At 39.1% G+C, this 27,923-nt stretch overlaps 1 protein-coding gene across 2 annotated transcripts; it reads left to right on the forward strand.

The window, feature by feature from the left end:
- Window positions 1-6,235: 6,235 nt before the first annotated feature.
- Window positions 6,236-26,628, forward strand: LOC143880431 (uncharacterized). 2 transcript variants are annotated; one of them, XM_077383437.1, is made up of 8 exons: window positions 6,236-6,324; window positions 6,501-7,595; window positions 13,969-14,386; window positions 16,462-16,606; window positions 24,118-24,233; window positions 24,314-24,392; window positions 25,071-25,304; window positions 26,067-26,628. In XM_077383437.1, exons 2-8 carry the CDS (start codon window positions 6,503-6,505, stop codon window positions 26,418-26,420), a joined length of 2,439 nt encoding a protein of 812 aa, XP_077239552.1. In that variant the 5' UTR covers window positions 6,236-6,324; window positions 6,501-6,502; the 3' UTR covers window positions 26,421-26,628. The 2 variants fall into 2 exon arrangements, with proteins under 2 accessions (XP_077239552.1, XP_077239551.1); XM_077383436.1 differs by having other exon boundaries at window positions 6,237-7,595.
- The last annotated feature ends 1,295 nt before the right edge of the window (window positions 26,629-27,923 follow it).

Consider the following 27,923-nt stretch of genomic DNA (forward strand, 5'->3'; position numbering starts at 1 on the left):
TGGGATCAAATTATCTCATGATTTTTTTGAGGTTTGGACTTTGGCTTTTGGCTTATTTTGGGATAGCATGGACTAATGAAAACACGTTTGTGTTAGGGTTGTCCCTAACTGCCCTTCTTATTTGGCCATCTTTCTACTAATGTACTTTCATGATAAACGTATCCTTCTCTTTTAATTAAATACCAAACATATCCCTTCGTCTATATCTGGCATTACCGGGCCTTCTCTTTGTATCTTGCCCCTTTTGCTTGATTTTTTAATACGAGTTTAAATTCTATTTTTTTAATTCCTAAAATATCATTTATCCATGAAAGTAAACGGCACGTGCTGCACGAACATTATTTTCTATTTTTACGAGGTATTTAATAGCAATAAAGAAGTGAATATTTATAAGAATTTAATAGTTAAGGGGAACTTTAAATGGATAAAGGTTTTTAAGAGGAATGCTAGAGTGAAAGGCACCCTTGCAAAAACCAGATTGGTCCACGTCACCAAAGGGCCCTCGTTGCTGGTTTTTGTAAGAGCACCCTTCCGTTTAGCATTCTTCAGGTTTTAAACAATCTAATTGGGAGATGATACCCCCAACGTTATTCACTAGGTTTTAAAGGTAAAGAAAAGCGTTACAGGGGGGTGAATTTATCCTCCAGCAGTGAACCATTCTCACGAAAACCGTTTAAGAGATATCATCTCCCATCTAATTATTTACACGTATGAGGTATGCATAGACTAGAGCTACCTTCCTTTTTTTCTTTCCGGATATTTAAATGACATCTAATATGATTTTTAATAGTATTTTGATTTCCTTGGATACCCACAAGATTTAGATGTGGATTTCTCACATATGCAGTTGAGATTTGGAAATGGATCAGATCCTTAGATTTCCAAATCAGCTACAACAGTGAAAAATAATCCGATTTTTCAAATCTGTTTTGCAAGACAATATTTGGAAATCAATATGTGTGGCAATTACCTCCACCTTCGTTGCTCCTCGACCATGTTGCTGCTGCAGCCTCTCTCTCTCTCTCTAACATCAGCATCATGATGATTGATGTAATTTGTATCCAAAACTCAAATCCAAATCCAAATACAAAAGCATGATGTATCCAAACGTGCCTAAGGCTCCGTTTCTTTCAATGTAGGGACGTACAATTTGTTTTATGTTCATTTTTATAACATAAAACAAATTTTACTTTCATTTTTTACATTGAAATAAACAGAGCTTAATTTAAATGTTGGTTGTGCAAGGTATTTCATATCAACGACATTTTTACATGTATATGATTTAAATAACATCGTTATATATATATATATATTTAGTACGTAAAGAGAGTCATTAAAGGCATGTTTGGCAATCATGAAAAAAGTATTTCTAGAATAATTGTTTTCACCGTGTGAGAGAAGGTTAGAAGGGCCATGAGGGAGACTTGAGAGGGCTATGAGCGGGGAGAGTAAGTGCTAGGGTTGCTAAATAAAGAAAAAAAATTCCATATTTAAATAAGTTTTCCCCATTTCCCAACCTCATCCCATGCTCTCCGCACCCACCACATCATCCCATGCTCTCCTCAGCTCTCCTCACCCACCACATCTCTCTCTCTCTCTCTATGAGTTTTTTCATGGCTGCCATATATACCCAAGGCCAAGGGTATGCTTGGCAGCCACACAAAAAAGTTACACGGAATATTTCGTTAACCAGTGTAAGAGAGGGGCATGGAAGGCTGTTGAGAGATAGATTTGAGAGGGGATGAGTAAGGAGAGCAAGAGAAATGGAGCTAAAAATCAAGGAAAAAATATTGTTTTAAGGGATTTGCTAGTGTCCATCGCAGAAGGCGAGGCCCACTTTTCAGCAGATTTTGTGTTCATTTACGAAGTGGCTGCTGTCAGATGCAACAGACCAAGGACGCTAGCAATTCCCTTGTTTTAAATAGTTTTTTTTTTCACTGTTTTCCGGTCCATCACATGCTCTCATCTCCCTGTCCAATCAAGTCTCTCCCCCATTCCCATGCCTCTTTGCCACTCTCTTACACCATGTAAATCAGAATTCAATGAAATTTTTTTCGTGGTTGCCAAACATACCCTGTTCTGATTTAAAATAACCTACGGATTTAATAGAGAGAAACTTACATTCATACATTCATAGATTTTTAAATACCATAGGGACTTAATAGAGAAAGATTTATATTTATGCGGGGAAGTGATACGTCCGCCCCTTTTGATCACGGAACACCCATTTTCAGTATTTTGTGGCAGTCAAGGGCATTGAATTCTTCCGACATAAGTACAACAGCCCCTCTTTAGTCATTGATACACTGACAAGGGGTGTTCCTGGTGATCAAAAGAGGCGGATATATCAGTTCCCTTTATGCGGTGTTTTGAAAAGCATAGACGTTTATCAAATTCTTGTTGGGTGAATTTCCATTTAAATTCTTGTTGGGTTCCTTAATTTCCATTTATCCTGTCTCCGCCCATCTCAATCAATCCTATTCGTCCATTTTCAACACTTGATTGACAAAAAAAAATCCCCTTAAACCTACCTATTTTGGCAGACACTCGATTTCAACACTCATTGAGGATCACTAATTTGAGTAGTCCTCGCTGGTTCTTTTTAGTTTTGACGAACCCCGGTCGTCTCTTTGTCAATGTGGGACCCATTAAAATTAATGGTGTAAGGCTACTAAAGCCATGCGAGTTTTGGAATTTTGGAAACCAAAACTAATTTTGAGTCAAATAATCAGTTTTGGACTCACAATCGGCTCCTAAAATTCAAAACAAATAATTATGTTGATTTTGAGCCCAATAATCAGTTTGGGACTCACAATCGGTTCTCAAAATCTAAAACAAACAGGCCTAAGCCCTGTTCGTTTCAGATTATGACAACCGATTGTAAGCCCAAAACCTATTATTGAACTCAAAATTACATTTTAAATTGAGTCCAATAATAAGTTTAGGGCTGACAATCGATTGTCATAATCTAAAACGAATAGGGCCTAAATGTTTTGATGTGAAAATTTGAGTTAAATAATCAGTTTTGGACTCACAAATGGTTCCCAAAATCCAAAACAAAAAATTATGTTAATTTTGAGACCAATAATTAGTTATGGGGACACAATCATTTCTCAAAATCCTAAAGCCATGTTCGTTTTAGATAGTGACAACCGATTTTGAGCACCAAACCATTTATTGGACTCAAAATTACGTTTAATTTTGAGTCTGATAATCGGGTTGGGGTTCACATTCGGTTGTCACAATCTAAAATTAATGAAGCCTAAACAAGGGCCTAATTGTTTTGATGTGAGTGTTAGTGCTCCCATGCAACGTCAACGTCATCTTGACAATTCATTATGGCTCTCGTTTCGTTTGACATAAAATAGACATAAAACAAAACTTACACCAGGCTCTGTTTCTTCCGATTACAGAGGTAAAAATTTTCAGAAAAATTTATCATTGTTTCTCTGGGCACCGTAAAATGAGACATAAAATTTTCATAGTTCATTCATCACAAATTTTAAACAGGTAAAAAATGCTTTTCTACTTCATTACGTTTCTCATAATCACTCAAGATATCTCAAGGAGAACGATTAAGAAGAATGTCAACAAGGGCCCGTTTGGATACCTCATATATTGTATTTGGATTTGGAATTGAGTTTTGAATACAAAATGAATAGATACGGCAGCTCATGTTGAGAGAGAGAGAGATATACTTCCTAGTGGAGCGGAGAGGTTGAGGAGCAAAGAGGGCGAAGGAAACTGCCAGATCTGTGAATTTCCAATTTCTTATTTGCACAAGGTATTTGGGAATCTGGTTTTTTTTTCAGTCAGTTGCTGAATTGGAAATCCAAGAATTTAATCCGGATCCAAATTACATGCAAAAAGAGCTGCAAAAGTGAGAAATCCAAATCAAAATCGTCTCTGCATCCAAACGAGCCCTAATATTTTTCTTTTTAGGCCAATAATCAGTCGGGGCCCTCACCATCGGCTGTCACAATCAGAAACGAACCGTGCCTTAAAAAAAGAGGGCAGTTTTAGAATTAGAAAATCGGATTTAGCGACTTACACAGGGGAGAACTAAAATGATAGGTGTGGAAAAGGGTAAGGATGTACATGTATTTTTGTTATGTATAGTCTTTAATGAAGTTTAAGGGGGCTTTCGTAATTGTGATGGACGGTTCATATCAGCCAAAGTTGGGCTATAGGAGATCCAAAGCAACAACTATAAGATGGACGGTTCAGATCAGTCAGAGTTGGAACCCAATGTGCTGTAGTTGGCTAGTGCTTAACCTTACTGGAACATATGACACAAATTAATATATACCCAACCAAAGAAAATAAAAACTCTAATCAAATCACAATTTATATTTTCCTTGCTTTTTATCCACATCTTACCCTCTCTTGAGTCATAAGATCTCAGGTCTCTTCATCCACCACCCTTTCCATGGTTGCCAAACATGCATGTTAAAAGGCCAGTTCTTTTTGACACTATGATACATGGGAGTGTTCTTTCACTTCATTTCTATGTAAACTTTTCAATTATTGGTTTGGACCGTGAGTAAAAAATCTCTCAATAAGATGATTCTAACCCTTTGATTTGTGAAGGTTTCTATATATTAATTTTTGAACATGCTCAGCCATCCATTTTACACCAAATAAATCGAAGGGTTAGGGCAGACAATAGTTTAGGGGAGACCCATATAGGTTTACGTCTGTATAGGTAAGCTGGGTTTGGACCAACAAATGAATGGTTTACATCTTCTAAATTTACTTTTTTAGTTAACGAAATATATTATTGGTCTGGGATTGAGCCTCTAACTCAATGGTAAGGCTTTGTTCACTGACCTACAGGTTTGCAGTTCAATCCAAGCTTACCTGCTAAGAAAATATAAAATTGGTCTAAGAAATATAAAATTGGTCTGAGAGAGAGAGAGAGAGAGGATGATTGTGATCGTTCAAAGAAGGGTTTTTTGGAGCACACCTATCCATAGCAGGACCAACAAATGAATGGTTTAGATCATTCAATTTTTCTTTTTCTACTTAAAAATTATTATTGGTCTAGGAAAATACAAGCGATAGAGGGTTATGAACTTGTGATAATCTTATGGTATACTATAGACCTATCCGTTGTGGGGACCAACAAATGAATGGTTTAGATCATCCAGTTTCTTTATACTTAGGAAATAGATTATTGGTCCAGCCAAATATATTTGAGAGAGAGAGAGAGAGAGAGAGAGAGAGAGAGAGAGTACATCTCGCTAGGGCTGCAACTTGGGTTGGGTTTTACCCGACCCGCATCGACCCGACCCGAAAATAGCTTGGGCTAGGTTCATGTTTCTTGGGTTTCGGGTCGAGCCGGGTCTATGATCCAAAAGCCCACATGAATCTCGGGTCGAGCCGGGTTTGAAGCGCCCGGCCCAACCCGAAATGACTTACTTAAGTTGTAGTATGTTTTTTTTTTTCTAAAACTTTGTTACTTTAAAAGTGAAAACTAAAAAGTAAAACTCACGCACGCACGCATGCAATCACAGGGAATCTTTCCATCTTCTATTTGTTTCCCCCCTTTGCTCTAGGGTTTCAAATTTCAACTAAATAATTAATGCACTAAATAGTTTGTTGTTTATCTCATATGAGTATAATCATTTTTATTTGGTAATGCATCAATTTGCTCTCTTTAGACTAGTTATTAGTTAATGCACTAAAGAGTTTGCTATGATTGAGTTTTTCTACTTCTATGAGTTGAGTTGCCCTGCCAAACAAGAGTTTTCTTAAAAAATTGAGTCAGCGTAAAAAATCCCGACCCGACCCAAGATTTATCATGGGTAGGGCCGGGTTTGAGAATCGTGGGTTTTCCGAGAAAAAACCCGACCCGAGATATTTCTCGGGTAGGGTTGGGTTCTTCAAAACCCGATCTGCCCGACCCGAGTTGCAGCCCTACATCTTGCCATCTTGGTCTACCTAATTAATGATCTTGGTGATCATGCATGCCACGTTTACCGTAGAAGCAGATAGTGGACCCCACCTGGTTTAAATTATAAACCCAAGTAAATCCAAACCCAAAATCACTAGTTTTGACTTTGAGTTCCGTTTAAATTTAATCAAAGGCCGAAGTTAATGGGCCTTTAAAGCCCAACTCATATCTCATCTCATGTCTATCCTCTATTTCCTTCCTAGTAGGCTCCTCCGTCACCCCTGTCTCTGGATTATCCAAAGCCATTATTAATTTATTCCTCGTCATAAAAAAACCAATAGAAATTTTTTTTTTAAAAAAAAAAAAACCTCACTCTCCCTCTTCATCTTCAGAGCTTTCATGTCTTCTCCCAAATCTCAACCCTTAGGGTTAGGTTTCTGCAATCTCTCGACTACCTTTATCAATCATCTCAAATTCCATTAGATTTCTTTTTCTTTTTTTTTTACAGATTTGCACTAGCCGACATTTCTAAATTCGATCTGTATAGATATGATCTCTAGAGCTCTGTAATCTAAGTTTGTTTTTGTTCTCTATTTTTTCTCAGTAATGGTGACAGGACATGATCCGGTTGAATCTTTTCATAAAACTCTTCACTCCGTCAAAGATGCGCTCTCGCCTCTTGAATCTGGATTCAGACGAGCTGTGAAAGATCTCGAATCTTGTTGGCAACTCCCTAAAAATTCAGCCAAAAATCTCGAATTTTTCCCTCAATTGAATGGGATTCAAAGCTTCCCATTGAGGAAGAAACACTGTCAAGACGTGGTTTTGGTTGATGAGAGAAAGAAAGGATCTTCCATTAGGGTTCCGATGAAAACCTTTTTGGGAACGATTTTTCAAAGCAATGGCAGGAAGACGGAGTCTTCTAAGAAGGGATCTATTGAGAGGGATTTTGTTCGTGAGGACACGAGTTTGTGCGCGAATTGCTTGAATTTTGCTATGAGTTGGTCTTTGTTGATTAATGGTTTTGTTCAGTCATTACCGAGCCCGTTCAAATCGATGAAAAAATGTTTTCAGAAACAGTGTGTTCAAGATGAAGTTTGTTCTGATTCATGCGCAGAATCTTCTAGGGTTTCTGTTAAACCTAATCAGAAGGTATCCAGTCGTTTGCTCGCAGTAGAATTTCAGGCTAAGGAGACTGTACTTAAGGAAGGGGAAATTTTGTCTTTGGAACAATTATTAGGGTTTTTGTTCGATCATCTAGGTCAAAATCTTCAAAAAATTGATCAGATTAGCCAAGAAATCAGTAGTTTGGGTCCTGACCACTTGGGTATGATTGGGGGTTTTTTGAAAGGAAGAAAAGCAGATGTGAATGGTCTTTTAACAAATCTAAGATTTGCGAGAGTAGGGGGAGTGCCGCCGAGTCTGGTGGGGGCAAATTCTGCTGTAAAAGATGAGGGTGAGGCTTGTGGGTCCACTGACAGTAGGGAAGAAGTGGAGAGCAGTTCAACCCATAAGCTTGGAAATGCATTGCTAAATATTCCACTATCGAATGTAGAGCGCTTACGGTCCTCGCTCTCGACTGTTTCGTTGACAGAATTGATTGAGCTTATCCCTCAGTTAGGGCGGTCCTCTAAAGACTATCCTGATAAGAAGAAGCTGTTTTCTGTTCAGGATTTCTTTAGGTACACGGAGTCTGAAGGTAAGGGGTGACCTTGTACTCTTAAGTACCTCTGTTCATGGTTCTGCCTTCCATTGACTAATTAGCTGGTTCTTATTTATAAGTTTTAGGAATCGAAATAACTAGTTTTACCTTGCATTCATGAAATTCATGACATTACACTGTTGGAAACTAGTTAGCTTTCTGTGATGAAGTTAGGTTTATCAACAGTGCCCAGCACCAGCAACTATGGTTTTTGTTCTTCTAGCTTTCACATTGAATTTTAACCTATAGATAGTATGCGGATACTTTATGGACACCACATTGTTAACTTACACAGATTTTACAGCTGTTGTTGGAGTATGATACATGGATATGGTGCATATAAATGTACATTTGAAGTATCTGGTATCATAGCTTTTTACTTGCCAGATTTGAGCCATATATAGTATCATAGCTTTTTACATGCCAGATTTGAGCCATATATGGTCTTAAACTCATATCTTTCAACTATTGCAGACAGAACCTATGCTTCTCTTGAATGCCACTACTGTTCCTATTTTTCAGCATATTAAGACAATGTCTCTATAGGTTTTGTTTTCAATTTTAGCATGGCCTGCCCCTTTGAAACTGAACTAACGTGTTTGTGACTTGTGAGTTGATACACTTTGGACTCAGCATGTCAATATTGTGTGTATAAGGACTCTTAGGGTTATTGGAATAACTATTTGAACAAGGGCTGTTATTATTATTTTTTTATATTTTTTAACTTCATTTTACCCTCAATCAATTGTGAAAGTAAAACTCTAAAAAAGAAGATAAAGAACCTTCATCATCTGCTATGTTATTTTACTTGTACATATGCATGATTATATTTGCAACCCCCCCCCCCCCCCCCCCTCACTCACACACACACACACTGAAGAAAGATTGTATATGCAATAATGGGCATACCTTTGTGTGGTAAATGCACTTTTAACTTTTACATGAATATTTTTCGGATAAGACACTTCCAATTAACTGAATGCTATCTTTTGCTGTCATTAGTATCAATCCATAGGAAATCTCTCTAGAGCCGTTTGATCCGCACCACCATGTTAATTGGGAAAATGTAAAAGGGAAGTATGTGTGAATATTAGAAAGCACCATCTTGATCAATATAATCCTGCTGTCCAAGGATTGATAACATTTTTTTTCTGGTCAAAGAAATTCTTATTGTCTCTTTCCATCACCAGATCCCATCCTCTAGGCACAAAGAGGAAGACCAAGATATGATGATGGGAGAGAGCCCCGTCTGCACTTCAGGACCGCTTGATTTAGCTTCCCCAAGTCTCATCCATCTTCATTCTCATGACCATCGATTTCAATACATTCTTTTGCTACCCAGAAGTTACCTCAAAACAACAAATGAAATCTTTTAGATGAAATGCTTGTTCGAACTGAAGCATCACAAAACATTAAGAGTAACATTTGCGAATTGTAAATGCATGACTTGAAGCCAGTTTATTTACTCTAAAGCCATCAATAAGCCCCATTTTAGTGTCCCTCTTAACTAGTCTGCTTAGGAATCTGCCACTAGTGTGAACAAGAGAATGAAAACAGATAGCAGTAGCATATGCCTCAGAGCTTTTGATGAAACCTTTTCCTGGGCCATTAATAATGATGGAGGACCAACACAAGCTCATATACTAAACCATGCCCTCCACTTTCTCCCCAAACCCATCATATTCATTAGGTAGTCTATAAATTTCCAATCAACATAAGCATAGGCCTTTTCCATATCTAGGTTGCATGTAAGCCCTAGCTACCTTTTCTCGAGCCAATACATTCAATGGCCACTAGAGAACCATCCAAAATTTGACATCCATTTATGAATGCCAAATCTTCCTCAAAATCTTGTAAATGCGCCTTGAGATGTCATAGCTCAAGACAATCCTCTCAAAATCTTCCTCATCCTTGACGAAAGAACCTTAGCCAGAATCTTGTAAATGCTTCTTGCCAAGCTGATAGGCCTTAAGTACTCGACTTTCACACCTGCATCTTCTTTAGGAATCTATGTGGTAATCTTTGTGGCGCAATTAGTTTGATGCTGCACTTTTCTTGTTTGACTTCACCCAAGCAACAGCAGTTGTCAAGCTAAAATGATTTTGAACTATGACAACTACAAGGGAAAATGATATGTTCCTATTGAAAGGTTCTTCTCCTTCACCAGCCTTTTGAGAGGTGCAAGTTGATTAAAAGTCCCATCTTTCACCTTTTTTTAAGAAGGGGGGCTGATTTCCTAGAGGAGCTCTCATTGGCTCATCACAAGGCTGTAGAGAGACTCACACTTCTTCCCTATTATGATCTCCTAAGTGTCCTTTACCGATAGGGTAGATCAAGAAAACAGCAGTAGCAGCTGCAACTGGAGCTGAATATGCAACAACAGTCCAAGGGCATTTTTTGAGACAAATATATTCATTTCTATTAGGATCGTATTCTATGGTTACGATTCTATCAGCTTACTTCCCTTGCTTGATCAGTAGATAAAGCCGACTTCCCAAGAGAAACAAGAGTACACTGAATTCGTCAAGCAAGTAGAACACCTGGTACTTTCGGAGAGCGCTGGAACAACTTTCTATACACAGGCCTTTTGAGAGGTGCACGTTGATTAATAGTCCCATCTTTCGCCTTTTTTTAATAGCGGCGGTGTCATGGACTGGTTTCCTTTTGTACTCTTGTAGTCAATTTAGAGGAGTGCTCGTTGTAAGCCTGTAGAGACAGTCAATTTAGAGGAGTGCTCGTTGTAAGCCTGTAGAGACGCCCACACTTGTTCCCTCTTACAGTGCAAATGTTATGCACTTCCCTTTTTTTTGGGTTTTGAACGATAACCATTCTTGCTGTGATGTGAAGCCATACAACCTGATAGTGTGCAAATCTATTGTGAAGCAATAAACTTAGCCTGATAAATTTGCAAAATTTGGAGAAAATTATGTCTCTTATGAGTTATGATTTGGGTAGGATCCCCCATTGTATCTTCCTCTTTCAATAAACATTTTCTTTCAGTCAATAAGAAAAATAAGTATGCCGATGTAAAGATAGCCAATTATGGGCTGGGATGCTCCTTTGCTTGGAGTTCTTTGTCTGTCAGCGAGCTCTTCACTCTTAGGGTGTGGTGTTTTGCATCTTCCTCTTACATATATTATTTGTCTAGTTCCGCCATCTATGCATTTCGATTAAGGTCGTATTCTAAGGTTACGATTCTACTAGCTTGCTTCCCTTGCTTGTTCGGTAGCTAAATCTCATTTCCCAAGAGAACCAAGAGTGCACTGAATTCCTCAAGTGAGTAGAATGCCGCTAGTGGTACTTTTCGGAGACCACTGGAACAACTTTCCATACAAAAATGCATGGATACAAATACATGCAGGCATAAAAGAGAGTGAAAGAATGAAAGAAGATGAAGAGAAAGAATGGATACCAAACTGGTTTCTATTTAAAACATGCAATATATATGCATCTTTGTTGCTTGTAACTTGAATTTTATCTGCCCAAATAATACTTAACGTACTTTGTGTCAAACTGGGGTTCTTTATTTCCAATGGCTTTGAATTTAGCATTTGTAGACAAACTACAGTGAACAACTCCAAATATGATCACACAATTAGATGTATGATGCAGGACAATACCTAATTTAGGAAAAATCCTACACTCCTATTGGGATTAAGGCTTTAGGACAATTTAGGGCTCATGCAGAAAATTAAAAGAACACTTAACAACTTACCTAGGGCCGAATTAGCTCCTAATTAATCTATTGGCAGCAGTAATAATGAGACTTAAATAGCATAAATAGTTGTAAAGATTGTAATTAAGCATGAACTAAACCTTATACAAATCAATCAAAGCGATAAAGATTCGTTATGGTGCTCATGTAATAACTGTATCTGGCTCAGTAATGGCAGACTGATAAACCTCCTGATGATCATCATGTTCACTGATATCGTCGGTCTCAACCTCCACAATCATCTCGATCGGAGCATCGACTGTAGAGTCAATACTGTCATGGTGCTCATGCACTATAGAATCGGCATCCTTAGTCACAATGCTCGTCATGGCCTCGATGCCTACAATCTCTACAATAGGCTCAGACTCAGTATACCCAGCAACTCTGTCATCAGTGGCGCACTCTTCACCAAGAACATTCGACCCATCACTAGCATCAATTGCGTCTGGCATGTCGTGGGAGTGGGTAACATCGGTTGTGGGATTATAGCTCTCAACTGTGGTAACATTGAATAACGTCGGTTGGTAACATCGGTACCATGGAATCTCATGGCTAACGGTTTGTAGCTTTCGAATGCGGGCTTCACGGTCTCCATTGCAGGCTTCACGATGCTTTCTACTAAGCCGTATCTCTTCGCGGCTGTCTCTAATAAGTTGGGCCAACTCCTCATTTGATATTTGGTTACCGGATGTCATTGTGTGGTAATCCTTGCCACTCCTTGTGGGCATGCAAAGGAAAACTAGACACTAATCTGGAGACTAACATCCTAAAAGGTTTCCTACAACTAACTCTAGGCTCTGATACTAAGTTGATGCAGGACAATACCTAATTTAGGAAAAATCCTACACTCCTAATGGGATTAAGGCTTTAGGATAATTTAGGGCTTACGCGGAAAATTAAAAGAACACTTAACAACTTACCTAGGGCCGAATTAACTCCTAATTAATCTATGGGCAGCAGCAATAATGAGACTTAAATAGCATAAATAGTTGTAAAGATTGTAATTAAGCATGAACTAAACCTTATACAAATCAATCAAAGCGATAAAGATTCGTTAGATGAATTGATAATAGAAAGATTAGTCTGAAACTAAGCCTACGTAAGCAACCAATTAAAAGAACTAAAAGCTAATGCAAGTACCAATGAAATAGATGTCACACAAGCATGAAAATAATAATATCCAATGAAGAAAAACGGAAAAAATGTCCAGCAGCAGTAAAAGGCCCAAAACGGTCCAGTTTTGGGTTGTAGGGGTATTTTGGTAATTTGGCAGATCTGAGATTTTGGTTTAAATTTTAGGTTAAGGTTTAGAAGGTAAAAGAAAGGTTAATCTAGGGTTTAGGCTCTGATTTGATGGTAAGTTTAGGCTAGGGATGTTCAAAAAGGGTTTCCGGGCTTGAAAATGGTGCGAATTTTCAATTGGCTGCAAAAGGGATTTAGAGCTATGGTTCTTGGATGTTTAGGCTGAGGTTTAATCATAAAAACAATCCTTCAAAGTCTCGAAACAAGATCTTAAAGTACGAGAGAGATCTATGGATTTTGGGTTTTTGTATTTTAGGGTTCAAGAACAAAGAAAAAAAGAAAATTTGATTTACTAACCTTCTTTGTGCTGATTTGATTGAAGAAATAGAAGATAATAGAGGAGAGGAGATGAGAGAAGATGGTTCCAAACCACCTAGAGGAGAAGAGAAGAAGAAGTCCAAGCCACAATAGCTCTCACAAAAGAAAATCTCAATTCTATTCAATATTCAAAAGTCTCTTTACATTGCTTTGATAGGATATATTTATAAGAAAAGAAATCCTAAAAACTAACTTAATACCCAAGCAACTAATCATAGCCTTCCATCTAAAGTAACATAAATAAAACCTTGACTAAAACTTACCTAAAATAGTAAATCCCGTAATAGACACTTACCATATTCTAAAACTGCCTATAACTTAGCCAAATCAAGTCCAAATCGCTTAATCTTGGGCTCTTTAGATAGGTAATCGAAAAACCTTTCTAAAAATACCAAAATCAGCCCAAAAGAACAACATTTGATGCCCTAAAAATATACTGCAAATAAAATGACGAAAATAGTAGTTAAAATATTAAAACTTGTTCATCGCTAACGACTGGAACAATCTTTATGATTTTCATCCGCAGCAATGTATTTTGTGCTCTTCTTTACTAGACCAACTCCAGTCATTAAGGATTTTGTTAAAATGCTCTGTAGTTACTTATCATTTTTCTTATATTACTAGTGCTTTAATATCTTTGAGGAACAGTATCAAATGAGGGAGATCTCTTTGGCATTACATAGTTGGGTTTATCATTTTTTAGACAAAGAATAGGAACCAGAGTTTAATATGATATATTTGATGATATAAAGGTGCCTCTTTCTCAAATGATTTCCAGCCACTCTAAGTGATATCTAAGAATGCCTTATATCTGTTATTCAGGGATCGTGTATTTTTAGCTGCCCATGGTACTACCATGTTTTAACTTTTAAGAAATGTAGAAGGTATAAATATTTGGCGATGTTGTATTTGTTCATTTACTCCTTCAGCTTGTACCTTTAGCTGTTCGGGTAATTAACTATCTTGTGGACTCTTTCCATATATGATTTCTTCAATAATTATTCATCATTTGAAACCAGCTATATGTGGTCACAGGAAGGCGTTTTTTTGAGGAGTTGGATAGAGATGGTGATGGTCAGGTAACACTCGAAGACCTTGAAATTGCAATGGGAAAGAGAAGATTACCACGGAGATATGCCCGGGATTTTTTGCGCCGTACCAGAAGTAACTTATTTTCAAAATCTTTTGGGTGGAAGCAATTTTTATCGTTGATGGAACAGAAGGAGCCAACCATTCTTCGAGCGTATACGACTCTATGTTTGAGCAAATCTGGAACATTGCAAAAAAGTCAAATCTTGACATCCCTTAAAAGTGCAGGCCTTCCAGCCAGTGATGATAGTGCTGTGGCTATGATGCGGTTTCTGAATGCAGACACTGAAGGGTCTATTTCTTATGGCCATTTTCGAAATTTTATGCTTTTGCTTCCTTCTGAGCGCCTTGAAGATGATCCTCGGTAAGATGAATTTAAATTATTCATGTCAACAAAGTCATATTCAGAAGTTCTTATAGATAATGTCTGAAATTAGCGCCAGAGTTCCACCAAATTATTTTGAAGCTGTTCATAGATCTAGTTTGCTCCTGCTTAGTTATCAAATGTCTGATAAAGTCAGTTGTTTAACTAGTTGAATCATTTTTTATATGAACCTCTATTGATTTGTGTGAAAATTTTCTGTTAAACAATGAAAATACTTATCATTAATTTGAATTTTGAAGTGAGCTATGAGCATTGTTTCATATTCATGCTATCATGCAAGAAAAAGTACATAACTCTGGGAATTATAGTGCACTAGTAGAATAAATTCTTGATTAACAGTATAGGAATGCCAAGTTCATACACACACACACACACACATATAAGTGCTTATGACACATGTTCTTGATTTATATAGTAGGGAGGTTTTGTCTTTGGTTTTATTCACGTAAGTTTATAGAAAGGAACATGGAGGGGCTACTTTGCATCTTTAGGGGATTTGCAACACTATTTTAATGCCCAAAACATCAGAATCATGACAAACATAAGATAACTGTTGTAGACCATGAAAAGAGCTTTCTAATGTATTTGTCGGATTCATAATTGGATATTTGAGTGCAAATTTATATTCTTTGGACGCTAGCTGTCTTATTCCTCCATGACTTGGAAGGTCTACGACCTCTTTTGCGGTATCGGCTCGTCGTGTCTTCAATCCAATGTTGATCTTGAACCTTCGTTCATCTGATGTGGATGATCTACCAAATTGGATTGAATCATTTTTATCACCTTAAAGATTCTGATTTTGCTATTTGTTATCTTCGTCTAATGTCAACATGATTCGTATTTATCATTGACATGTATTAACTTCTTTTTTTTAGAAAAAGAGAAAATACGGGAATGACTTGCTTTACTGAAATCATGTTATTTCAAGATGTCATAGTATTAATTGATGAAACCAAAGCAGGAGTTAATGCTAAGTTAGAGTTATGGAGAACTACTTTGGAAGCCAAAGGTTTTAGATTGAGTAGGACTAAGATAGAGTATATGGAGTCAACTTTAGTAATGTAAGGAGGCAGGGCGAGGATGTAGTAAATATGACTGGACAGGAGGTACCTAAGAGGGATATCTTTCGCTATCTTGGTTCAATCCTACATAAGGAAGGAGAGATTGAAGAGGATGCTAACTACAGAATAAGAGCAGGTTGGTTGAAGTGGAAGCATGCTTCATGAGTTCTGTGCGACTGTAAAATGCCTACCAAGTTGAAGGGAAAGTTTTATAAGACAGTTGTGAGGCAAGCCAGAATGTTGGGCCACCAAGAAGCAGCATGTGCATAAGATGAGTGTAGCAGAGATTCAAATGCTTAGATGGATGTGCAACCACACAAGGTTAGATAGAATTAAAAATGAAGACATCCGTAAAAACGTGGGGGTGGCACCAATTGAGGAGAAGATGAGAGCACGCTTAAGATGGTTTGGACATATCCAACGTAGGCCTTTGGATGCTCCGGTGAGAAGAAGTGACTCGTGCCAAGTTGATGGAGTAAAAAGAGGTAAGGGCAGACCAAAAACAACTTGGGTAGAAACAATGAGGAAAGACTTGAAGGCTAGGAACATAACAGAGAACGTGACCTTATGGGAGAGAATGGAAGAAAATGATCCATGTAGACGGACCCAACTAGTGTCAGGATTAGACATAGTCAATTTGAGCCAGGTAGATTCTTTCACCTTCTTCATGAAAATCTTCTAAAGGATTCATTAGCCGACCCCAACTAGTTTCGGACAAAGGCTTAGTCGAGTTGAGTTGAGTTGACTTGCTTTACTGAAATCAAATTATTCAACTAAAGCAGTTAGCCACATTCTCTTTAACTTTCTGTAATTTCTTACCTATTTATTCACATGATGGTTTCCTGTATTATATTAATTAAAAAAAATTCAAAAATAAAGTGATATGTGTTTAGTTTTGTGTACAATCTTTTGTTCCTAGCCATTCTAGGGTACCTATATCATATTGCTTTGCTGGTTTCAGTTTGTTATTCACATGCTTTTTAATACTTACAGGAGTATCTGGTTTGAAGCTGCTACTGTTGTTGCTGTTGCCCCGCCTGTGGAAATACCTGCTGAAAGTGTCCTGAAATCTGCTTTGGCAGGGGGACTTGCTTGTGCGCTTTCTACTTCCCTAATGCATCCTGTCGATACAATGAAGGTAAATTGTTTCACTCTGATAATACTTGATTATTTGATTTTATAGTGAGCTACATGTTTCTGGCTTTATTCTGCCATGTGATTTTAATGGCTTTACCAACACACATTTGTATTGCTACGGATAAATGAATTAAAAGAGCATGAAAGCAGTATAAACCTTTATCTTGAACAGTTAAAATCTTCTTTTTTTTTTTGAATGGCAAACTTGTATTAATGAAAAAAGGATAGCGGACGAATCCACGGTCAAGAAGTTCTAGAACAAGCACAAGATAAGAGTTCAAATATGAAGAAACCGGCCAAGGCTACCACAATGACACTCAACTGCTCATGGAGTCTTTTAACATGATTGAAAGAAACCGCGGAGTCTTCTATTTGATCCTTAATTTCGTCAAACCAATGGGTGAACCTGCACGCTACGGGAAGACGTCCCATAAGCCATTTAATTACATTGAGCGAGTCCCTTCAACTATTACTTTGTCTCTCATGTCAGGATCAAGCAGACTTAAGCCCTGGAGAACAGCCCTTACCTCCGCCTAATTTGAATTCGCTACACCAATGGGGCCCGAAAAAGCCCAAATCGAGGATCCACTCTCATCCTTTAATACTCCTCCTATCCCCGCAGGGTCCGGATTCCCCATACTAGAACTGTCAAAGTTCAGCTTTAGTAATCTTGGCGCCAGAGGTTTCCACTCTTGGGTTAAGAACTGTCAAAGCCTTAGAAACTCCTTCCAAAGAAATGCTTTCTTATATTTTGCAATATTAGAAATGGAGCCCTTTTACTAGGCCTCTGGATACTCTCGCATAAGTTAAAAATCTTATTTTATTAATGACAGTACAAAAACTCAAGTATTTCAAGTATTTCCATATTATGACATTACAAAAACTTGGATTAGTTTACTCCCAAATATGCTGATCGATCAGGTTTTGTGTTGCCTTTGTGATGGATGTGAGAACTATACATTTTGTTACATGACTTCAATGTAAAATGCAGCTCTTTGAACATTATGGTATGACACGAGGGGACTCCTTTAACCATGATATGCCTAGAGCCAAGTTGCCGTCAATCTAGATCTTCTTTTGAGCAAATCCTCCCTAACCCTTAAACCAATTCCATACATGACTGACTTCTGTCAAAAGTAATTTTCGACTGCAACCTGTAACACGAACTCTATCCCTTTCTACTGTCAAAAGTCAACTTTTGCCATCCTACAATCAGAGTATGACCAATCCTCTATGTGCCTGCAGTTTTCCTTGTAGTCATTACACTCCGCCAGCCAATCATTAAATCACTTTAAAACAGTAATGCATGAGAGAGCATTTAGAAACTTCAAGGACTACCTTGGGTTAAGTTTCCAAGACTTTCATAAGAATTTGAATTGTTTCTTCTCTTCCAAATGCCCCAAATAAATAGGAAATGATTGTTCACATGCTCTAAAATCTCCCCATAGCGCAACACCATTAGACCTGAACAATTACAATGTTGTTTGTGTATTTATTTTGAATGATAAAGCTTTTATTAATAAGAAAAGGGGAAAAGAAACAACCAAACCGAGATGGTCAAGGAGTACGATCAAAATGCAGCAAAGGCATAAATAAACCCTCAAGAGGGGAGATGATCAAACACCACCAGGGTAATCGTCCCAATGCCATTATGGGTAAGCAAATCAGCTTCGTCAATAGCAGAGCTAGAAACGTGCTCGAATGATGTCTCCTGTCCTTCACTGATGTCGAGAATCTTCTCAATTGAGCGGCAAAATTCCAAGGAAAACGTTTCCCCTCCTTAAGCTAGCAGATGACATCAAGAGAGACCCTCGACCACCAGATGATCAAGAATGGGCGGGTCCACAAGTCGCATACCTTGCAAGAGCGCACGGACATCACCCTTATTAAAGTCAGCCACCCTGATAGGACCAGTGAAAGCCCATCAAACATTGTTGTCTGCACTCTGCACCATGAAGAAGCCCACTAGTGCCCGTAGTGCTTGGGTTCCTAAGCTAGAAGAACCATCAAAGTTGAGCTTAGAAAAAACTGGAATGAGGGTGATATCTGTGAAGCCTATCATCGGTAATCATGCCCAATCTTATATCGTCTGAGGACCAGCGAATGGTTGACTCCGAGATACCCCTAAAGTCAGGAAGAGCCATCTCCTAATAGACCACTGTCGAAAAAAGAAGCTGTTGTTGAATACCTCACTACCTAATTTTAGCCTCCTTGATCCCTCAATTTGGCTCCTTCCATACCATTCATAAAACTATATAGAGTCAGGAGCTTCCACCATCTAGATGGGCATGGCGTAAAAGCCCTAGCCTCAAAGAGATCATCTCAGTATGCATAGGCAAAACCCATACCACCCCGAAGAGATGAAATATGAATGCCCAAATGTGCCTCATGAAGCTACAATAAATAATGAGATGAGCAATGTTTCTTTCGTCCGTTTCTCTACGCATGCTGCATCTGCTAACAATAACCCTTTGCCGACTGTGCTAATGATCGAATGTGATCCAGGTAAGCAGTCCAAAAGAAAGCACAGGCCCGATGCTGAGTCGAGGACATCCAAGCCCTCTTTGTTGGCAAGGGGTATCAGGAGAGACTAATTGTTGGAAAGATCTAACAAAGAAAGAACCATTCGTGTTCCAAGTCCAGTACACTCATCCTCTCCTAGTTGATTGAATCTAACCACCATAAAGAAGTCTACCAAATCGAGCTCTCAATTGAAAATTTTCCATCATAATGGAACCTTCCACTCTATCCTACCCTCCTGAAAGATGATATTCTTCATAATACCGGACTAGTGGTATGATGCAACGGTGAATAGGCTAGAAAAGTTGACCATTAATGGGCAGTTTCCATACAATAGATCATGCCAAAAGTAAATACGAGAACCAAAGCGTACCCTAAATTTGATACTGTCATGGAAGGAGACCCTGAATCTCAATATATATATCCACACCGTAACTCCTTGATATTTAAAGGCATCCTCGGACTCCCAACCACCAAAACTAAAGCCATACTTCCCGACAATCACATCCCTCCGAAGCTGATTTAGCTCCTCGAATCTCCAAAGCCACTTCCCAAGAAGAGTCTTGTTCATCCACCTGAGGCTACAAATGCCGATCCCCCCCCCCTCCCCTTCTCTGATTTTGATCTACAGACCTCTTCCCAGCGAACTAAAATGGTATCTCATGCTTTTTTGTTGTTCCAAAGGAATTTGAAGCTAGTCTAGCCTTTTAATGACACTTCAAACAATGGATTAGTGATAAAAAGTACTGGGGCATATTCACTAAAATTGTTTGATAAGAGTGATCTTCTCCTGCCCCTAAGAAAAGAACGAAGGCTCTTCGTTCATTTCGGTTTCGGGGGGGATGGAATTGGAATCATTTTGGTCGTTTCGTGTTGGTTTTGGTGGAAATTTAAAACCCTGATAACTGGGTCCGAAAGGCAGGCAACCGAGACACAATGGATAGCCCACATAGGAATTTGGGACTGGAGCCATCTTGCATCACCATTGTCTAATTATTTGTCATGGATGACTTGGCAAAATTGATTCTTTTGCCCTGAGACCACCTTTTTTTTGAAAGATAACATAATTCATTCCATGAAAAAGAAAGGTACAAGAGGGGGACAAGCGGTCCCCAGTAGCAGCTTCCCTTACCCATCTAATTTGGGCCAATAACAAACAACCAATCAAGACACAAAATATGAAAAACAGAGAAAAGAAAATAGCAGTGACAGGCAGAGCGAATCAATCTAGCACCAGGAAGTCCTAGTGCGCAATCATCCGCTTGGACGCTTATTCAATGCCATCTTGAGTATTGCCTAACACCACTTCAATCCTCGCTTTTGCCACCCCTTCCTTTGCCAACGATTTACATTTCTGTTAGCAGATCTTCTCATATGCTGGAACTGTGGACCAATAATGCGTACCAAATCCCTAATCTCAACAGTGATGTCTTCTAGCTTCCAAGGTCCTTTACTTTTTATTAACCCCAAGACAAAGCATTAGTAAAATCCCCTTCAATGATAAGAGGGCCTAATCGATGATTTGCAAACCATCTTAGTCCCCAAAGCAACACCCTTGCTTTCGCTTCATTCGCATCACAAATACCCACCGGACCTTGAAAACACCTTATAATACCTCATCACAACCGTGCAGTGAAGCACTTTCTCTTCCACTGCTGGAAAGAAGAGTATCATCCACAAACTGCAAATGAGTGATCTCCACACATGGAGAAACCATCCAGAAACCCTTGATGAGGTCATTGACACTCGATTTGCCGATCCATCGAATAAGTGACTTTGCAACTATGGCGAAGAGAAAGGGGGATAGAGTTTGTGCCTAAGGCCCAAGCGAGTCATTCACTATGATTGAACACCAAGCAGAGGACACACAATGATGCATCCAATCACTTCATCTACTTCCTAATCCCATCCGGTCTAAAAAGCAGTCTAAGGAGCTCCACTCCATCCTATCGTATACCTCCATTCACTATCATCAAATTCTTGGAGTGATTTTCGCTAATGAGTGTGTTCACTAATATAAAAAAAGCGGGAGGACTAGCAGCCCAAGTGAGTTGTTCACCAAAATTGAACACCTAGCATAGGAAACACAACAATGCATCTAATCCCTCCATCTACTTCCAAATCCCATCCAACCCATCAACTAGTCTTAGCAGCTCCATTCCATCTTATTATATGTCTTCTCCATATGAATTTTTAAGGGGATGCCATTCCTCCCGCTTTATTATAGAAGTCAACACACTCATTAGTGATAATCACTCCGTCAAGAATTTGACGATCGTGAATGAAAGCACTTTGAGGCGTGAGGTAAGTTTCCCAAGCACTACATGTAACCAATCAACAGCAACTTCTGCAAGCACCCTGTAGATGCTACCCACCAAGCTAATTGGCCTGAAACCTGGCTATCTCTCTGCTCCATTTCGCTTGGGAATAAGCTCAGATAAAGGTGCCATCTACCAATTCTGATGTCGAGACTGAGACCATCATAGAACTACTCGAAATATCTTAGATTTACCCACATAAATACTATAGCTTCAAGAGAGGGTTGAAATCTCCCCATGGAAGGTTCTCTGGTGGTTGTTCTATGGGATTTTTCTATCCAATAGGAGCGACTAAAATGTCTTCCAACTTTTTGAAGTGAATCATCAACTTGTCTAGGGCTTTTCTTGAGAATTCTTCTTGGAGCGATGGACTCCAGATCTGCCTTGGACCAATCTACTCAATTGGAGATGAAAGTTGTTTGAGAGAATCATCAACTTTGCCGAGTTGACCCACCATTCTTAGATGATCTAATGTGTACTGCTACTCCCATCGTGTGGTGATTTGGGTTTTGTTAAAGTATAAAAGATTAAATAATGCCTTCTCCAACTGCTTAAGCTTTTGGAGGAGTTGGTTGTTTTACATAGTATCAGAGCAAAAAGTCCTGAGTTCGAACCTCCCTGATATTAAAAATCCACATGCAATGGTTAACCCAAAAAAAATGGGGCCACATGTGCCACTTGTAGGCCAACCCTAAAAAGAGGCGCCACATGTGAGTGGGAGTGTTAAAGTATAACAGATTAAATTACGCCTTCTCCAACAGCTTAAGCTTTTGGAGTAATTGGTCGTTTTACAAGTATCTTATTATCAACAATCATTTTGTGCCGAGGTTCCAATCGCCACAATATTTGTCAGAGGGTCTCAATATTTGTGCATCATGGTCCATTGAACATGTCGGAATGATTACACATGCTATACTATGGTGAGCACCCTATCTCATTGAATGGGTGGCACCTGCACCAATAGCATTGAAATTGAATTTTGACGGTAGCTCTCGAGGTAACCCTGGTCATGGAGGAATTGGAATTTTTTGAGATGACAACAATTCTGTTATTATGGCTTTCTCTGGTCCAATCCAATTGTGGCAGATTCTAGTGAAGCTAAAATCAAGTCTTGAAGGTGTTCAAATCGCCTCTAGGACTGTTTCTCTTGGGTCGAAGGATTCCGCAAATTACATTCCTTGTGCTTCCAACAAATGCTTGGGGTGGTGCCGCCTGAACCAAACTCATTAAACTTGAACTAGACTGGAATTTACTGAGTTCCTAAAGATGAGAACAACTCTATAACTATAGCTCCATCCTTGAAGGATTCAAGGTGTTCAAATCCCTCTAGAATTGTTTCTTGTGAGTCAATGGGAATTCCACAAATACCATTGCTTGGGCTGCCAATAAATGCTCTGGTCGGTGGTGCCTTGCCAATCTTTTGTCACAGGTTAGAGACCTTTCTAGAATCTTACCAATCTGCGTCACGACATTCGCCAGAGTGCAAATACGATCGGGGATAGCTTTGCTAGAGGCTGGTGATAAGGAGGTTGTGGTTGTGCCTTTATTGTAATACGGTGTAGCTTGTCGGTGTCTTTTTTTTCCCTTCTGTTCTTTTCTGTCTGTGACCATCATGTTCATTTACTGTTTTTTCTTGCTTTTTAAATAAAATCCTCACCATCTTTTAGAAAATAAAATAAAGAATGATGAACATCTTATCTCTGACTTGTATGTTTGGTAGGACCGATGGTGAGGTTCAACTGGTTATCCTATAAAACGGAATGTCAGGCGGGTGCTTCACTGTTAACTTGTTTTCTTTAATTGTTTTAACTTTTCATTTATCAAAATATTTTTTGTATCTTTTTTTTTTTCTTTTCAAATGAACTCCGGTATGGGTGAACATTGAACTGTTCCTTTCTAGAAGAAAACAGAACACCCAACGGAGCGCCTAAGCCCTGTTCTAGAAGGGAAATGGAACACTGGGTTGAATGGAATTGATAACTATGGTAGAACACTTATCCATCGGTAAAGAATGATATGACGCGGGAAAGATCAAGAAAAATCTTTTAAAAAAGTATGTGCTTATAACATACGCACGGTGTTACCATGGAAAAAACATACGCAATGTGATCAACCGATCATATGATCCTTACCCCAACATTCTCTTATTTTCTTTTCATATTGAATCGAGTATCATTGTTCTCTAGTCATTAGCCAGTATATTATATGCTTATTGCTGACCATAACCTATTGGCTTGTTCACATTTTTTAGTACAAGCTGTAACAGTTGACCATACTTATTCGGGTTTTTATTGCTGTCTCAGACATACTGTATGGGAAAGAAGCAACTTAATTTATTGTGTCGTATCCTCTAGTTTTATAATCTCTAAACTCCTTTTCTTTGCTATTCTGTGATGGCTAGGGTACAGATTTTTAACTGCTGTACTTGCCTGAACACAATTAGTTTTAGATGGGGTGGGAATTGCTTTCAGGGGTTATACGTGATGCGCTCTTAACAATAGCAAAATCAAAATTGCACAAAGATGTCTACTGCATAGTGGAATTTATAATGATTCATTTCCATCTAAGCTAGGGAAGGCCAATATTGATTTTGTCTATGCTTTATTACATCATTTTGGGCATCTTGTTTTTCTCGTTGATTGGCCACTTCGTTGTAACTTTCTCTGTTTATCAGACTCAAGTACAAGCATCATCACTCTCATTCCCAGAACTGGTTTCAAAGCTTCCACAAATTGGACTTCAAGGGTTATACAGGGGTTCCATCCCAGCCATTCTTGGACAATTTTCAAGGTTAGCCTTGTCAGCTTTGTTTTGCACCTTTTGAGAATTTTTTGTGACTTTGGTTTGCTTGTTGTGCGCTTTATTGACAGTCACGGATTGCGGACTGGAATATATGAAGCAAGCAAGCTTGTATTGATAAATATTTCCCCGACAATCCCAGAAATTCAGGTAATACTCAATTGGGCTTATTGCACTTACTGCTTGTTTATTTGGGTTCTTTTTCAGATTGTGTTTTTGAAATCTTTAAGTCCTTTTTTTCTTATGTTTTGGCCGACACTTCGATTTTATTGCCGACATACATGCGACACCCATGTCCACACGTGTCGACACTCTTTTAAACACTTTTACTAGAAGTGACAATAACTTTATATGTATGTATGTGTTTGAATGTGACTATTTTTAGATTTTTAGGGGTTGCCATGTTAGAAACCTCATATCCTTGTCAAAACTCGGCACACGAATCCATCTCTACAAATCATGATTATATTTACTTTCTATTTTAGGCGTGTCCCCACTTCTGAATTTTGGGAGTTTGCCGTGTCCGACACTACGTGTCTGTGTTGACACCCGACACTCGTGTCCATGTCCACAAATCGTAGCTTGTTTCATTGTTTAGAGCCGCTTAATCTTCTATCTTCTCCCTCATTTCATTGAGATGTTTCTCATCTCATCCCATTTCCTTCTAGTTCCAGTTTATTTACTGCGTACCAGTATCTAAATAATGCAAAAACAAAAAAGAAAAAAAGAAAGAAAAGAAAAACAAAGAAAAATCATATAGATGCACTTGCAGGTTGTGATAGGGTCCAAGGACTGAAAAACTTAAACTGAAGTGGCATGTTATTTCAGGTTCGATCTTTGGCGTCCTTCTGTAGCACGGTCCTGGGAACAGCTGTGCGGATTCCGTGTGAGGTATTAAAGCAACGGTGCCAGGCTGGCATCTTCGACAATGTGGGTGAGGCAATTGTGGGTACTCTCCGTCAAGATGGCTTCAGAGGTTTCTTTCGTGGGACTGGTGCAACACTTTGTCGCGAAGTTCCTTTCTATGTTGCTGGCATGGGACTATATGAAGAAGCCAAAAAGGTATGAAGATTGTCCTGTGTATCTATTTGTAGGGCATTAGCTTGTCTTGTGCTTAAGATGGCATGTCTTTAATAATTCCATGTGAATTTTCAGGTTTGCCAATCCATTTGTTGCAGTGGCTAGTTTTGTGTTGGAATTTGTGAACAATCTTGGGTTCTGACCATGGTTTTAAATTTTGGCTGAAATACCGAAAGTACATAAATCCAAAATTTTTGCTGAAATTTCAGCCATGTCCGATACCGAAACCGAAATTTTAAACCTTGGTTCTAGCTGAGTCATTCAACCAACTACAACCTAGACTTTGTTGCCTATAAAGATAAAAAGAATTTATTTCAGTCTAAAACTTTCCACGTTTGGATTAGCTGGGGTTTGTCGGGCATATAAATTTCATGCATTTTAGTGGAAAAGGAGAAGTATTGCCTTCGGTCACGCTAATCTCTTTCAGTTGTCATATATTCTTCTGGTTAGGTAAGACATGTCAAGCCATACAAAATACCTGCCAGTTGGCCTAAAACATGAACAGAGTGATTCTGAAGCCTCAGTGATCATGGATTAACATTTCACCACTGCTCCCCATCTCCATGAATCCTAATTTCTTCGAGTAACTGCATCACGATAGCTCAAAATAAATGCAAAGTTGAACAAACAAAATTTCACGATTCTTTATTTTGTATGAAGCAATCTCAATAATTGTAAATGGAGGAGATCAATGTTTTCTATCAAGCAGTCATTCTCAATTTGTGCTTTCTTATGTGTTTTAAGGCTGCTCAGCAACTTTTGAGGCGAGACCTGGAGCCTTGGGAGACTATCTTGGTGGGCGCATTATCCGGAGGACTTGCTTCTGTAGTCACCACTCCCTTTGACGTTATGAAGACGAGGATGATGACTGCACCGCAGGGCTTGCCCGTGTCAATGTCAATGGTAGCCTTCTCCATTCTTCGTCAAGAGGGACCCCTCGGCCTATTCAAGGGAGCAGTTCCCAGATTCTTTTGGATTGCTCCTCTTGGTGCCATGAACTTTGCTGGTTACGAGCTAGCCAGGAAAGCGATGGACAGGAAGACCAAGGATCCAACCAGTGACCAGTTACCACAAAAGAGGCTTGCCAATTCTGGGTAACTATCCCTTTTTTGTTTATAAATAACATTAGAAGCGTTGCTGCAACTATTAGGTTTTTTCCGGCTCAACAGCAGCACTTGCTTTAACGATTATCTGTCGATATCTCCTCTCTCTCGGTCTCCGAGAGAGCTTGTTTTAGACTTTGGATTTTCCAGTAATTCGAGTTTTGAAGCTGATAAGTACCACATATCACAAATCCTTTTTTTTTGTTTTGTTTCTGTACATAAAAGTTCAACGACGTCCAATGCCCGTTACATATTTTTTTTTGGGTATGTGCTTAGGATGGGAGCTTACTCACTGCTCCTTGCAACCATTCATCTGAACATTTCTCAGCAGTGCAGGAAAAAAAAAATATTGGCAAGATGACTTCTCTCATTTCTTCAGAGGAGATTTTATATGGTGTGGTGGCCCCAAATTCCAGGATTTTTCAAAAAGTGCTGTGGGACCACTTCATAGGATGATCCTAGCCCTCGGATCTTTTGATGTTTCCAACATAAACAGGCTGTATCCTGTATGCTCTCCGAATTTGTACAGCGGCTGCACCATATGAAAACCTCAATAGATTGGGGGATAAGGATTGTTGTGTCCCACAAATGAGCAGTTTGGGTCATCCTATGAAGGGGCCCCCGGTACTTTTTTTTGTAAAATAGTGGACTTCATAGCCACAAATCTTGAAGAGAGTTGATATGGAAACCTCCAGATCGGAGGGTTAGGATCATCCTATGCAAATGATTTTAGGGGTATAACTCAAGGTGGCAAAGGGGCCATGCTGGCCGGCCCGATACAATAGTTCTTGGCCCACGTGGCCCGAGGGCACGGCACGAATAAGCTTGAGGTTAGGTAGGGCATGTGGCCCGTAGACCACTTAGTCATGCCACGGCATGGCATGGCATGCCCCACCCCTTCATGCCGTGCTGGCACGGCCCACGTCACTGTATCAATTTGGGCTGTGCTGGCACAGCCCATGTCGTGCAGGGCCGGGTGTGCCATGGCTGGCACAGCATGTTTGCCACCCTGAGGTATAGCACATTTATAGTGTCCCAACAAATGAGCGGTTTGGATAATCTTATGGAGTGGGCCTTGATTATATATGAGAGAGAGAGAGAGCTGCATTTCAATCATCCTAAACATTCATCCGACCCAATAAAAAAACCTAGCAAAATAAGATAAAATCACTGGTCTAGGCTTTTTTGGCAGAATATTACTTGAAGGATCCAGAGGCTAGGATCATCCAAGGCGAGGTTAATGGTAATGAGCCTAGGTTAGGTTGTGGTTGCCAGTCAGTTTAACGGTCCCAATCATCAATTTCCTTCAAGTAATTATAAGCTGAAAGAGTTTGATAAGGGAAGAAATGCTTCAAGATGAGGGATAGATTTAGGCCATTTTTGGCCACCATGAAAAATATTCCATGGGGCCGCTGCTGAGAGGTGACAGGAGATGGAGGCTTGAGAGGATCGGAGTGAGGAAAGCAAGAAAATCCCCTAAAAACCAGGAAAACAAAAA

Source organism: Tasmannia lanceolata, unplaced genomic scaffold, assembly GCF_043159265.1.
Source record: "Tasmannia lanceolata isolate RefF3 unplaced genomic scaffold, GAP_Taslan_0.1 ptg000006l, whole genome shotgun sequence".
Lineage (NCBI taxonomy): Eukaryota > Viridiplantae > Streptophyta > Magnoliopsida > Canellales > Winteraceae > Tasmannia > Tasmannia lanceolata.

Bases quoted from the DNA above. Each gene is read 5' to 3' on its own strand.
- LOC143880431 (XM_077383437.1), top strand. From the start codon at position 6,503: ATGGTGACAGGACATGATCCGGTTGAATCTTTTCATAAAACTCTTCAC. The intron at 24,393-25,070 runs GTAATACTCAAT...ATGTTATTTCAG, and splicing joins CGACAATCCCAGAAATTCAG to GTTCGATCTTTGGCGTCCTT. The intron at 25,305-26,066 runs GTATGAAGATTG...ATGTGTTTTAAG, and splicing joins TATATGAAGAAGCCAAAAAG to GCTGCTCAGCAACTTTTGAG.